The sequence below is a fragment of the Budorcas taxicolor genome, chromosome 1 (genome assembly GCF_023091745.1).
Source record: "Budorcas taxicolor isolate Tak-1 chromosome 1, Takin1.1, whole genome shotgun sequence".
NCBI classification, from domain to species: domain Eukaryota; kingdom Metazoa; phylum Chordata; class Mammalia; order Artiodactyla; family Bovidae; genus Budorcas; species Budorcas taxicolor.
The window spans coordinates 128,749,151-128,764,629 of NC_068910.1; the positions used below are offsets into that span (position 1 = coordinate 128,749,151).

The window sequence follows — 15,479 nt, forward strand, 5'->3', positions numbered from 1 at the left end:
TGGCTGTGATGGGGGTGGGGGAGGTGCCGAGTAGGTGAAGAGTTGGGTTTAACCAAGGTTTAGGCTCAGCTAGAAAAAGAGGGGGAGGGAGATCAGAGTGTGTGCAAGCGAGTGATTGAAATAATTGACCATAGAATTTTGTCTGGATAAGAAGAGACAGGAGGGCCTAAGGCGGGTAACAGTGAAAAAAATAGATCAATGGATCCTTCATCCCAGTGAAATTAGTAAACTGTTAAAGTAGGGTGGTCAGAGGGGATGTTTGAAATTAAGTTTAAGGAAGACTTGCAATTATCGGTAAGGACCAGACCAAGGCTCTAACCATGGGCAAGAATCTTTCTTATGTCTCTTGTAATAAACCTATTTTAGACATATAAATGTTCTTTAATTTGAAATTACATAGGAGTTAATGAGTGCTATTCACATTTCAGAAGATACCCTTACAGATCTGTCTATCTGTCTCTCTCTCGGTATCTCCCTTTCTCTCTCCCTACTTTTGTTCCTCAGTACTATTCAATACATTCTAATGTTATGGAACAGTGCTAATTCAACAATTCGACCATCCTTCCATGGTAAAAAATAGAGAGAGACACTATTTTTACAGGGTATTATCTCATATACACAGTGATTTCTTAAACCAGATTCCTACTGATGGGTATTTAGACATTTTGTTTCTTAACATTTTACTTTTATCAGCAATGTTATAGTAAACATTTTTGCACATATATCCTTATACTTTTTTCTGTTTATATCCTTATGGAAAAAAATCACAGAAGTAGATTTACTAAGTAAAAGGATCTTATTTAAAATTTTGTCGCATGTTGCCAAGTTCTGCAGAGACATAAGAATGTTCTTTTTCCTGCAGCTTTGCCAACACTGAGTATTTTTGATTTACTAAATTATTTCCCAATCTTAATCAACCAAAAATATATCTTACTGTTGTTTTAATTTGTGCATAAGACTTTCTTGTTTTCTACATAGTTTTAATCTTAGTACAGTATAATAGTTTCATCCTTAAATAAGACTACAACATCACATGTTAAATAGCTGAATGAGTCCAACTTATTTTAATTAAGTTTAATTCTATGATAGTTAGGGATAGATAGGAATTCTTGTCTAGAAATTTCAGAAATACAGGTTTCTTCTTAGATCTTGTTTATAGTGTCAAAACAAAATCCATGTTAATCTCTCCCTGCTTCTGTTCCCTGACACTGCTAATCATTCTGTCTTCCACAGCAACAGAAAATATCAAAGCAATGTTACTGTCCACTTGTCATCAAATCTTAAGAGAACTTAACATTGTATTTAGATATAGTTTAAGGACACTAAGAAATAAAAGATGTTTCGTTGTGATAAGTGAGCTCTACATAGGCAGGATCTCGTGACTATTTATCCTTGAATTTATAGTTGAGTAAATTTCTCTAAATCACAGAATTATGAAAATATAAGCAAACCTTTTCCAGGGACATGGGAATAGCTCTGTTACATTGTCACACATTCTTAAAATGATTTATTTAAACTTACTTGCACAGATGAAGTGGAATAACATTTCAGTGGAATATAATAGGATTAGAAAGCTATTAATGAAGTGATGATGATATCTGCTACTTAGTGCTTACTATATGATAAGCTTCTTACAAATATTATTTCATTCAATCCTCAAAAAAACTCTGTGAAATAGGTTTTACTGTCTCTTACAGATGAGTAAATTGAGGCTCAAGTGACTCTTGCCTGGGTTTGTACAGATAGTAAATGGAAGTAAAGATTTAACATTCTGTCTCAGACTCTGCCACACTGTTTTTTAAACTAGATTTAACAGGTGTTAAATAGGCTCAGGTATTTAATAGCTTAATATGAAATACAGAAAACATCCCAAACTAATGAAGGAACAATTCAATAAACAATGTTAGGAAAATTGGCTAAGTGCTGGGAGAGGGGAGAAGTCAAGTTACATTCTTACCACTTAACAGATATCAGGGTGAAGGATTTTCTAAAAGCAAAAGCAAAGGAAAAAAAATCACCAGAGACAAATTTAACAAACTAAACTCCATAAATATTAGATTTTTATACATTAAAAATACATTAACAAAATTAAAAGGTGAATGACCAACTATGGAAAATGTTTACAATAAAGATGACAGGAGATGAATATTTTTTAATTATATAAAACTCCTACATATCAATAAAGAAGAAAAAACACTCAACACCCTGCTAAACAAATGAGCAAAGAGCCTCAACAGACAATTTGTAAAGAAACATAGTTATTTAAAAAGTATAAATGTATTAGAAAAATTGTATTTTCATATTTAAAGAATTGTTTTTAATGTTAGTATTTCACGTTGCCAAGCCTGTGGTGATGCTGGCTCTGTCATAGTTTTCTATTGCAAGTGTAAACTGGCTAGACATCGAGCAAGTCATTTGAAATTACTATCAAGGGTCCTAAAGTGCTCATATTTTTTAATACAGTAATTCTATTCCGAGACTCCATTCTAAGATAATCAGATGTGCACATGAATAATTGATTTACAAATATTTCACTGCTGTAGTAACAGTAACACAATTAGGGAGTATCTACATGTCCAACAATAAGGGAAGGGTTAAATAAATGATAATAAATCTATTGTTTTAAATCCTGTGTAGCCATGAAATAGTCTTCATATTTCTGAAGACTATTTGCGGACCACAACACAAAGTTAAATGGAAAAAAAGCAGTATATGCGATACATAGGAAGTGATGGCAGTGTTCATCTTTGGTGCTGGGAAGCCCCGGGCAGATTGCTTCTTTTAGGTTTCAATGTAAGTAGGGTAACAGTAGCTATGTCTGGGTGGTGAGATAGTACGTGATTTTTATTTCCTTTAAGTACATGTATTAGTTTTATGTGGCTGCAGTAACAAATTACAAGCTTGGTGGCTTAAACAATAGAAGGTTATTCTCTCACAGTTCCAGAGTCCAGAAATCTGAAATCAGTTTCACTGGGCTGATATCAAGGAGTCAGCAGGGCCATGGATCATTACAGAGACTCTAGGGGGAAACCTGTTTCTTGCCTCCTCCAGCTTCTGGTGGCTGCTGGCATGCCTTGGCTTGTGGCTACATCTCTGCTCCCATAGTCTCTCTGCCTTCTCGTCTGTCATTATCTCCTTCTGCCTCCCCGTTTTAAGGGCCCACCAGGTGGCGCTAGTGGTAAAGAATCTGCCTGCCAATGCCAGAGACCCAAGAGATGAGGGTTAGATCCCTGGGTCCGGAAGATCCTCTGGAGAAGGAAATGGCAACCCACTCCTGTATTCTTGCCTGGAGAAGGCAGTGGACAGAGGAGCCTGGTGGGCTATGCAGCTCATGGGGTCACAAAGCGTCGGACACAACTGAATTGCACACACACATATTGAATAATCCACGAGACTCTCCTTATTTCAAAAGCCTTAATCACACTTGCAAAGACTCTTTTTCCAAATAAGGTAACATTTACAAGTTCTTGAGATTAGGACCTGATATCTTTGGAAGCAACTGTTAAACCTACTACATTTTATTTTTATCAGAAAAAAAGTTCATTTTAGGAAAAATTCAGTTTAGATCAGATTGATTCAGCTAAAATAATTAAACCCAAGATAGAGAAAAGTTGCTTGCTGATTTAGTATTTTTGGAGAAGGCAGTTTAAAGCGGCATTACATTTTGTATTGAAATAACATCTTTGTGTGTCCATCTCCCTCGTTAAACTGTAAGCCTCCTAAGGACAGAAAGCATATTTATTTTACTGATTTTTGTGCTTCCTTTCCCTGCTCTCCAGCCACTGGAGGATGTTGTGACTCTTGACTAGTACACATTTGCTGGCAGTTGGTTGGCCCACACATGTCATCTGAAGTGTCGATGGGGGTGGACCACTGGTGTGTGGCATCAGGTAGAAGGTGTGAGCTCAAGATGTCTGCCAGTGTGGCAGCAGCCAACTGTCCTGCTTTGCCAGGGACTTGCCCACTTTTAACTCGGAAAAGTCCTGAGTTCCAGGACACTCCTTCTCAGTTGCATGCAAACCAGGCTGATTGGTCACCTCTTCAGGAGCCGAAAAGTGAAAGGAGTTGTCTCAGTAAAACTGATGCTCCCCACTGAGGAGGTTTGGTCCTTGGATGGTATTGCCCTGGAAGTGTGGCCCAAAGTGGGGCTTTCTGGCATTTTTAAATGCAAAGCAAAATACAGATTCATTCACTTACTTAATACAACTAACATCTCTTGAGCACCTGCTATCTATACTAGGCAGACACAGTTCCAGGTGCTCAGCAAGCAAGTCAGATAAAATCTTGTTCCCGTGAAAAGTGAAAGTTGCTCAGTCGTGTCCTACTCTTTGCCACTCCATGGAAGTCCATGGAATTCTCCAGGTCAGAATACTGGAGTGGATAGCTTTTCCCTTCCCCAGGGGATCTTCCCAACTCAGGGATCAAACCCAGGTCTTCCATATTGCAGATGGATTCTTCACCAGCTGAGCCACAACGTTCTCATGAAACTTACATTTTAATTAAAGAGATAGAGGACTAATAAATCTAATGCATAACTCGATAGTGAGAACTGTTGATAAGCACTTCGAAGACAGTTAATGCAGGATACAGGTCAGAGAGGGCTTCCCTGGGAGCTTAGTAGTAAAGAATCCACCTGCCAATGCAGGAGACGCAAGAGACACGGATTTGATCCCTGAGTTAGGAAGATCCTCAGATTCCTGAGTTAGGAAATGGTAAATCCCCCCCAGTATTCTTGGCTGGGAAATTTCCAAGGAGAGAGGAACCTGGCGGGCTGCAGTCCATGGGGCCACAAAGAGTCAGAGACAGCTGAGCAGGCACGCACGCACAAGTCAGAGAATGCTGGGGACTGATCATCAAAGGTCGCCAATGAGGGATGCTTGAACAGACAACGACGAAGCGAGGGAACAAGTTGTGCAAGTATCTGGTAGAAGAGGATGCTGAGAAGAAATAGCAGGTACCAAGGCCCTTGTCGAGGACATGCCAAGCTTGTTTAAGGGAATATATGGAGGCCAGCACGGCCCATAGGGAGCAAGCAAGGAGGAAATGATGGGAGACAAGGAATTTGAAGATGGGCCAGGTGCCTGCTGCTACAGGTGTGACAAAAACAGGAAGGTATAACAACTGTCTGGAAGATAATGGTGGTTGTTGTCTCTGGAGACTGAGGGTCTGATGTTGGAAGGAAGACACTTTCTTCTGTGTATTCCTTTGAATGTTTTGCATTTTTAAAACCTTCTGCATGAATAACTTTTTAACCTAATCACTTAAAATAATTAAAAATGACAAAAATGTCTTTATAATAATTTTTAAATAATTAATACAAAATAAAAGGTAAAAGCTGAGTTGCAGCTGGGGTGCAGTTAGAAGGGACAGACCGGGTTGCTTATCCATCCTGGGAATGGGGCTGCCTGAGCACAGGGGCTAAGGTGGTGTTCAGGTAAACAGAGGAAACTAGAGCCTGGGCCTGGCCAGAGGGGATGGGAGACCAGCCCTCGCCAGAGTCCTCAAAGTTCAGGAAGCTGGTCTTCTTGATACTGACTGGAAGAGAACAAATGGTCACAGATTCAACCTGGATTTTTTAAAGTTTAACGGTCAGCAAGATTGTCCTGGGTAATGTTGAGTGAAATTCTCTTTTAGGCAAAAGATTGGGATGGGCAAAGTGTCAACTCCCTTCCTTCAATTCCCCAGTGATGGACTCTGCTGTCCATCTCTTTGGACAGCAAAGAGAAACACAAAGAGATGGAAAAATAGCTATGCAGTGAGCAGACCCTCTGGGAGAACAATGATGATCTAGAGAGCTTCCAAATAGGATTGGGGTGCGAAGGGGAGAAGCTGTGAATAATAAAATGATCCCATGTGGGACCTGCAGGCATCAGGGGTGAGCCCGCCCAGTCTCTCGGAACAGAGGTGACTAACAGCTTCCTAAAATATTAAAGGAACTTTCCATGAATGCTGTTAAATTGACCTACACCTTTTTTCCTAAGAAACACTTTTAGAAAGTGGGGGTGGGGTAGGGGCTTGGGAAGGGGGTGGGTGTAAAGCTTTGCAAAGCTTGTCCTCTGCCAAGAGAGGAAGAGAGGCCTCCCCGCCCTTCACAGGACAGAATGTGGGAGGGTCCACGCCTCATTCCTTCACCCCTCCTTCCTCTGAGGCTCTCTCCCTTCACTTGCTTTATGAGATTCTCCCTGTCTTGAGAGTCAGGGTCTCGCCCACAAATCTGTTTTCTAAATGACAGAGCCCAGGAAGAGGGCAGAGGTATCAGGTGCTTTCTCTAGGCTCTATTCTGGCCCTTACCCTCTACATCTGCACGTCTCAAAAAGCAAGAATTGCGACAGAAATCATGTTTACGCCAGCTCCGTTTTGAGGCTTGCAAACCCAGCAGAAGACTGAGACAACTGTGACCCTCTGAGCCCCGAGTTTCTCCCCACTTCTGAGTAGGAAATGAAGTAGAGTTTTCCCACATAGAGATTTTTTGATTGCCTTTGAAAATGGTTAGCTTCTGTGAATGCTTTACTTCAATTAAATAAAAAAGTCAAACAAAAACACGTTGGTGGCCAAAGCTCTGGTATGATGTCCCACTTAGGAAAATGGAGCCAATAGTTGAGCCCTTTTAAAGTGTCTCGATCTGAGTGGGGTTACACAGTTATTATGCATATGAAAGGACTTGGGAAGGTGTATCAGAGATTTGTGCGTTTTTAGTGTAGTAAACCATAATGTAGTGAAAAAACAAAGATGTGACTGCTGACCTTGGACTCAGGTACAGCTCCCATGCGGGCAGTCTTGAGTACTCAGCCATTGGGAGGGGCCCTTGAACCTGAGCATAGGCAGGACAGACTCACAGGATGGGATATAGGTGAATCTGTCGGGGACACCTGTGTTGTGCAGGAGCCCCAGGCAGGCTTGGAATCACACTGCGTTTACTGAAGTCCTTGCCTCTCTTGAGGGCCTGGGCTGAGCTGGGAACCACATACCCACACAGGAAACAACCAAAGAGCAAGTCCGGACAAGGCCACTGGGTCTCAGGGACAAAGCTCTTATCCTGCTGAGAAGGCACGTCTTCACGTGGTCCCCACTTCCTGGAATCAACGACAGGCTGCCTGGTCACAGGAAAGTCTCAGGCTAGATGGAAGTGGCTGTTTGCACCCAAAAAGACAGCTGGCTGAGTAAACAGGCAGCCACCCTGTCATCTCCACTTCTCTCTGTCTCTGTCTCTGCTTCTCTCTCCCAGTGTGAGGACTCTGTCTGGCATGCAGAACACACCCGAGATTCCATACCATCTTTACCAGACGCCTACCTACCATCTGAGGACACAGAGCTGTGTGCCCATGTTGTTAGACACTTTGCATCCTGAACCCTCGGAGATTTTAGTGGTTTGTTTTTTCTAGAAAAGTGTGCCTCCTGGAAGGATGGTCTCTAGGCATGGTTGGGAGGCTGGAGTACCAGAAGCCTGAATAAAACCCGCAGATCCAGGGGGGTGTCCCCCTTCTTGAGCGCTCACTGGATTGCTTCATTTCCTGTCCACAGGAGGCAGTGTCTCATTGCCCGGAAGAAGGCCAACTGGCCCGAATCCAAAATGTTATCCAGGAGCTCCCTCCATCCCATTACAGGTAAGAATTCTTGGTAAAAGAAATTCACATTCTCTCAATGTGATATAATACCACAGATGCAGGCTGGCATCAAAAAAGGGGACAAATTCAGTGGACAGTGGCTTTCTGGGGTAGGTTGAGGTAGGCGAACAGGTCAGTTGTGTCAGAGCATGTTGGTGCCTGACCAGAGAGCCTGGCGGGAAGGAACAGCCCATGTCTAAATTACTTTCAGGGTTCACCTCGGAGTCCCATAAGAATCATTTCTGATTCCCAGGCCAGTCTCACAGAGATATTCTAGATTCTTACCCAGGTTCATAGCGTAACGAAATCAGTGGAAACCAAGATGGTTTCTAAACGGTTTGACCATCACTCTTGAGCGTTTGGCTGACTGATGTCTCTGTATGCTTATCAATACCATCCCTTACATCATTTCATCCTTTCTCCTCCTCACAGTTTAGTCCCTAACTGTGCCACCTTTCCCTGTGAAAAGCACTCAGTCATGTTCAACTCTTTGTGACCCTATGGACTATCCCCACCAGGCTCCTCTGTCCATGGAATTCTCCAGACGAGAATACTAGAGTGGAATCTCATTCTCTTCTCCAGGGGATCTTCCCTACCCAGGGATCAAACTCCAGTCTCCCAGCATTGCAGGCAGATTCTTTACCATCCGAGCCACCAGGGAATCCCAGTGGTTCTTAAACCTACGCAGGTCTTTATAAGAGGGCAGATTTTGATATGGTATAAGAACATCCCAGCAATAACAGATGGTATTCATCCATCAGATGAGTTCCTTAACCAGTACCAGGGTGCCCATAGCTGGAAGAATTACAGAAAAGCTGAGATGAGGGCCAGTTTCAAGACTGTGTGGAGGCCATGCTGCCCTCAGTGACAGGAGGCACAGGCTCTGAGCACTGTGAGTCCCGGGATCCATCTCTGGCTGCACTAGCATCCTCAGCTGACTTCTGCTGAGACTGTCTCCTCCTCACCCGTGGCCAGTGCTCCTAGGGCCAAGAAAGTTACTTCCATCTATCTTGATATCTTCCTGATAACCTTCTAAAATTCATGAAATAGACATATTTAGAATCTCTTAACTCAACCTTTAAATTATCTCCAGATGTCAGGTTTCACACAGACTCTGAAGATTCTTACTTTTTTTTTTTTCAATGAACCGTTACAGGACCTTGGAATACCTGATTCGACACCTGGCCCACATCGCATCCTTCAGCAGCAAGACCAACATGCATGCCAGGAACCTGGCCCTGGTGTGGGCACCCAACCTCCTCAGGTAACCGCCTCCCCTCGCCTCACTGCCCCAGTGGGCTCCAAGCAGCCCCCAATTCACACGAAACCTGGATTCTTCAAAACTGAGCCCCCTGGTAGACAAACCTTTGGCTAAGTGGTTATTTGTCACACCGAGGAATTAAAGGTGATTTTTATAGCCCTTGCTTGCTAACCTTGGAAACTCTGGAACCCAGAAGTATATTCTGGCTACAGCCATGATGTGGCCAGTGTGATGGATCTGTATGTTATAATTTCCTGGAAAGGTCTTTCTGGGTCTTTGGGGTTCCTTGGCTTTTGTTGGTTTTGGTGGGGTCCTAGCTAGCTAGAACCTGAATTAGCTGCTTCACATGACTTTGTAAATGATGACCTGCCCTTAGAACAATTCTTTGGAACTTGAAGGAGATCCTATGAAAAAAAATTAAATCAATTCCTATATATTGAGTAATACAGTGTTTACAGCTTTGCAGTTTATAGTACCTGGTGACTGTCTCCAAGTTGTCCAGTGTGTTGGGCTTCACAACCTTTAAAGCGTCTCTTCAATTGATCTTAAATAGTTACATTAATACAAATTAACAAGCTGTATACATTTAGGAATTAGGGCCTGTTCAAAACGCCCACTGGCTCCCCACTTATGCTTCAGTAGGTGGGGCAGACTCATTCACTGAATGTGTTTCTTCTGCGGTTCAGATCTAAAGAAATTGAAGCCACTGGTTGCAATGGAGATGCAGCCTTCCTCGCAGTCCGGGTCCAGCAGGTGGTGATTGAATTCATACTGAATCATGTGGATCAAATCTTTAACAACGGTACCCCCGGGTCACTGGAGAACGATGGTAATGGCTGCTCCTGGCATTCACTTCTTCTTTGCCTGAAGCACGGGATCCAAGAATAAGTCAGAGTGGGCTGGGATCTAGCTCTCAGTGTCAGCTATGTATGTGCGCTACAACACTGTGTCTGAGGATCATGCGTATGGACGTGTGTGCCAATGCAGCAAAGGTGTGGTGTGTGCAGATGTGGCTCTAGTATGTTTCGGATCAGTTGCATACATGGCCTATCCCATGAACATGGTGTGGTGACTTTGAATACTGTTCTTTTTAGTGAGTTCTTAAACTCTTCCAGTTGTTATCTAGAGGCACTGGCAATATCCCCCCAATGATTAGCTTTTATTTTTACTTCCAGTATGATATTGCAGAAGGCTTAAGTAAGTGAGTTAAGAAGCATCCTGTTCATGCTTGCATATATATTCAGAATGCCTTCTCTTTGCAAGCATTTCTTTTTTAAATTGAAATATAATTGATTTACAATATTGTGTTTGTTCCATTTATACATATACACACACCTATATTCTCTTTTGGTTCTTTTCCATTAGTTTATTATAAGATATCGAATATAGTTCTTTGTGCTACACCCTAAATCCTTATTGTCTATTTTACATATGGTAGTGTGTATCTGTGTAATACCATATTCCCAAGTTTATCCCTCCTCCACTTCCCCTTAGGTAACCATAAGTTTGTTTTCTATCTCTATGAGTCTGTTTCTGTTTTATAAATAACTTCATTTGTACTATTTTTTAGATTCCACATGTAAGTGGTATCATATAATATGTGTCTTTCTTGCAAGCGTTTCTTGAGCACTTGCTTTGTTCTGCCCTGCACTGGACAGTAGGCATACTGCAATGAGTGTGTGTTTGTGGGTGCATGTATAGAGAGACTAGCTAGCATTGAAGCTATGGGAGAAACATTTAGCTATTTCAGGTTGGATGTAATGAGGTGCAATTCATGATGTTCCAGTCCTCATAATAACATAATGAACCCCAGGAATGCATTGGTATTGGTTTATGCTGCTTGAACTCATATGAGCCTAATTTGTAAAAATAAAAAATCCAGCTGATCAGTAAACCTGATAACTACCATTTGTGTGAGGGTACAATTTCCAGCATTAGCATACATCACATAACTGGGAAGGCTTGTTGAAACACAGTTTCAGTTCAGTTCAGTTCAGTTCAGTCGCTCAGTCATGTCTGACTCTTTGTGACCCCATGAATTGCAGCACACCAGGCCTCCCTGCCCATCACCAACTCCCGGAGTTCACTCAGACTCACGTCCATCGAGTCAGCGATGCCATCCAGCCATCTCATCCTCTGTCGTCCCCTTCTCCTCCTGCCCCCAATCCCTCCCAGCATCAGAGTCTTTTCCAATGAGTCAACTCTTTGCATGAGGTGGCCAAAGTACTGGAGTTTCAGCTTTAGCATCATTCCTTCCAAAGAAATCCCAGGGCTGATCTCCTTCAGAATGGACTGGTTGGATCTCCTTGCAGTCCAAGGGACTCTCAAGAGTCTTCTCCAACACCACAGTTCAAAAGCATCAATTCTTTGGCCCTCAGCTTTCTTCACAGACCAACTCTCACATCCATACATGACCACTGGAAAAACCATAGCCTTGACTAGACGGACCTTAGTTGGCAAAGTAATGTCTCTGCTTTTGAATATGCTATCTAGGTTGGTCATAACTTTTCTTCCAAGGAGTAAGCATCTTTTAATTTCATGGCTGTAGTCACCATCTGGACCTCATACCCGGAATTTCTGATTCAGCTTATCTGGAGTGCTGCTGAAAATCTGTATTTCTAACAAGTTTCCAGGTGATGCTGCTGCTACTGGCTAGGGTCCATACCTCAAGAACCAGTGTGTGTTAGAACTATATCTGCAAAATATTTGTATGAGCTGATCAAAGCATTCTTTTCTAGTTTGGCTAATAAGCTTGGGAAAATCAATTATAACCATCAAAGTAATCAATTGCAATTAATATCAAATTTTGATTCCTGGTATAATAATTCTTACCCCCATCCTGTCCTCTATGTGGTTTATGATCTTTCTTTTAAAATTCACATACCATAAAATTCACTACTTTAATCATTTTATAGTGTACATTTCAGTGGTTTTTAGTGTGTTCACAGAATTGTTCAACCATCACCACTGTCTAATTCCAGGATGTTTTCATCACTCCAGAAAGAAACCCCACACCCAGTAAAGGAGTCACTCCACATTTTGTCCTCCCTTCCCACCAGTCTGGCAACCAGTCATCTACTTCCTGTTTCTATGGATTTTGCTTCTTTTGCACATTTCATATAAGTGGAATCATACCATATATGGCTTTTAATGACCTACTTCTTTCACTTAGCACATGTTCTCATAGATCAGCATTTCATTCCATTTTATGGATATACCATATTTTATGTATCCACTTATCAGTTGATGGACATTTGGGTTGTTTCTGCTTTTGGTTATTATGATGCTGCTGTAAACAGTCATGTACAAGTTTTTGTGTGAACGTGTGTTTTTTAATTGTCTTGACCTAGGAATGGCTGACATTTCTTTTATCTTTATTTTAACTTGCACTTTGTGCTAAGTTTCTTCAGACTTGTCTGACTCTCTGTGACCCCATGGACTGTAGCCTGCCAGGCTCCTCTGTCCATGGGATCCTTCAGGCAAGAATACTGGAGTGGGATGCCATTGCCTTCTCCAGGGGATCTTCCTAATCCGGGGATTGAACCCACAACTCTTATGTCTCCAGTGGGTTCTTTACCGCTAGCACCACCTGGGAATGAGAAATAGTATGCTTTCATTCATTCATCCTTTTGAATCAACCAGTAATTCACTGGGGACTTATTGTATGCCAGGAACTATGGCGGACCCTCCACACATATCATCTCATTGTCTTATCACAACCATCCTAAAGTTATCAACCTTATTTTATACATGAAGAACCAGAGAACCAGAAAAGCTTAGCAACTGGTAGGACTGAACATGGAACCTAAATCTTCCAGCCTGTGCTTTTTCCTTACCCAGTGATGCCTCTGGGAGGGAAAAAAAATAGGAAAACAAATAAATAAACCATTGTAGAGAATTAATGACTTTGGGAAATGTTCTTCTTGACAGCAAATTCCACCCATGACTGTTAGTGTTAAGGGTGTTCCTAATTCCAACGTGGAAATGCCTGTCCTTTTTATGACCATTGCCTTAATCAGCTTTTGTCCCGCATATTGAAATTTAGTTTCCTCTGAGCCTTTAACTCTTGACTGTCTCCAATACATACTATTCAGTGCATTCCACTTAAATGTTCTTCTTATGAATTCTTATTGACTTTGGTAACATACTTAACATTTACACAAAATGGAATAAGTCATTTGTTGTCGTTGTTCAGTCACTAAGTCATTCATATCCAACTCTTTGCAACCCCATGGACTGCATGCCAGGCTGCCCTATCCTTCACTATCTCCTGGAGTTTGCTTATATTCATGTCCATTGAGTCAGCGATACTATTTAACTATCTCACCCTCTGCTGCCCCCTTCTCTTCCTGCCCTCAATCTTTCCCAGCCTCAGGGTCTTTTCCAGTGAGCCGGCTCTTTGCATCAGGTGGCCAGAGTATTGGATCTTCAGTTTCAGCTTCAGTCATTCCAATGAATATTCAGGGCTGATTTTCTTTAGGATTGGCCGGTTTGATCTCCTTGCAGTCCAAGGGACTCTCAAGAGTCTTCTCTAGCACCACAGTTCAAAAGCATTCCTCAGCCCTCAGCCTTATTTATGATCTCACATCTGTATATGACTACTGGAAAAACCCATAGCTTTGACTGTATGGACCTCCAACCTTAAATTGCCTTGGAGGCCATGTTTTCCAGCTGCAGCTGCTGCTGCTAAGTCACTTCAGTTGTGTCTGATTCTGTGTGACTCCATAAACAGCAGCCTACCAGGCTCCACCGTCCCTGGGATTCTCCAGGCAAGAACACTAGAGTGGGTTGCCATTTCCTTCTCCAGTGCATGAAAGTGAAAAGTGAAAGTGAAAGTGGAGTCGTGTCCGACTCTTCAAGACCCCATGGACTGCAGCCTACCAGGCTCCTCCGTCCATGGGGTTTTCTAGGCAAGAGTACTGGAGTGGGTTGCCAAGAGAGAAGGGATAATCTCCCCACCCTAGCTGAGTGAGACCACCTCTGTGGCTGAAGACACATTCTCACCTGACCGAAGGACTAGGCAGTACCCAGGGGCAAGTACCCTCAGCTGTTACTCTGGCCCACAGTAAGTGCTCAATATGTTGTTGTGTGAATGAATGAATAGTCCATCTCTGAAAAGTACAGGAATGCAGGGTACCTTCCGAAGCCTCTGTGTGCCCTCTGGCTGGGGGTGGCCAGGATTGCTATCACATTCCTATATGTAGTCTTTGCCACAGACCCCACCATGCCCAAGAGAAGCCCCTGCCAGGAGGTCAGGAATGGGGGAGCTGTGGCTGTGGGCATCTGGCTGGAACTGGTGAACAGATCCATTCCCAAGAGGTCTATGAGCTCTTCTCTTTTCTTTACAGAAAACCGGCCGATCATGAAGAGCCTGACCCTGCCCGCCCTCTCCCTGCCCATGAAGTTGGTGAGTCTGGAGGAAGCTCAGGCCCGGAGCCTGGCTACTAATCATCCCGCCAGGAAGGAAAGAAGAGAGAATAGCCTGCCCGAGATTGTCCCTCCCATGGGCACCCTCTTCCACACTGTCCTTGAGTTACCAGACAACAAGTAAGTGGCTTTCTTTCAAATTCTGGGAGATGTTTGGGTGGCGGGGGACAGAGGAGGAAGTGGTTAGAGTCTCGGGGCTATAATGGCAGCATGGTCTGGGGTTGTGATCTGGTTTGGGGGGGTAAGGCGGCCTTCCAGAAGAGATGGGAGCTGATGCCACGACATCACCAATGTGCATTCCCTCACTGCCCGAAAGTCTTTGAGACCTTGATCTCCCACCAGAGATCCCTAGTACTGTGGTGGGGATAGGGCTCATAGGTGTCAAGAATCATAACTAAAATCCCTTATTTCCTAGCTTAGACAAAATAGCCTTGATGTTTTCAAAAGGAAGGTTGCTAAACAGAAAAATTTGGCTGCCTCCTCCCACCCTTCACCTTCACAGCACATTATAAAAGGCGTGGAGACGGACGGAGGACAAGTTGACAAACCACCACTCTGGCCTGAAAACTCTTGAGGACACGGCACTTGAGGACATGCATCCTGGCTTCTGTTCCTCCTCTGCTACCTGTCAGAGCCCTCCCTTCCCTCCAAAAACAAAACAAACACCATTTTCACTCGTGTCTTTCCTCACTTCTCCTTTTCATTTCTTCTGTTGTAACCCTGGTTTCCACACATTCCTCGGTTATGGAAGCAAGAGTCCTAAATTCTAGGCAGACAGTAGGTGGAGGAGCCGGAAGGCAATCTTTTCATTGAAGAGTATCATCCTTGCTGTTTGGTCAGTGAAAGGAGGTGTGAAAGCGGACCCCGCAGGCTTCTTGTCAGTGTCCTCCACATGAAGGCACGGCTGTTTCCCTCTGAGGGGGGAGAGCGTGCTGGGTGCCTGGGAAGGGTGACTGGATCTCACCTGGCAGGAAACGCTCCATTTCCTGGAGGGCACAGATGGCACTGCCCCTCCCTCCAAATCCCTGGAGGATGAGACTTTCATCCAGGTATCAGGAAGAAGGATACCTCTGAAGGACAATCAAGTATACCTTCCCTGGGCTGTCAACCACACCTGGGGTGCACCGTGCCTCAAGGTATAGGCGATACTGTAAAATCTACCCTAAGGCCAAGTGCTTGACAACATT

At 43.3% G+C, this 15,479-nt stretch overlaps 1 protein-coding gene across 2 annotated transcripts in view; it reads left to right on the top strand.

Annotated features, from left to right (window-relative positions):
• Positions 1-15,479, top strand: part of ARHGAP31 (Rho GTPase activating protein 31) — a 118,664-nt gene that overhangs the window by 73,637 nt on the left and 29,548 nt on the right. For both annotated transcript variants that reach the window (XM_052640758.1, XM_052640765.1), the window contains exons 4-7: positions 7,522-7,604; positions 8,761-8,868; positions 9,552-9,694; positions 14,214-14,412. In XM_052640758.1, the coding sequence (XP_052496718.1) occupies positions 7,522-7,604; positions 8,761-8,868; positions 9,552-9,694; positions 14,214-14,412 (533 nt within the window). The remainder of the gene's footprint in view (positions 1-7,521; positions 7,605-8,760; positions 8,869-9,551; positions 9,695-14,213; positions 14,413-15,479) is intronic.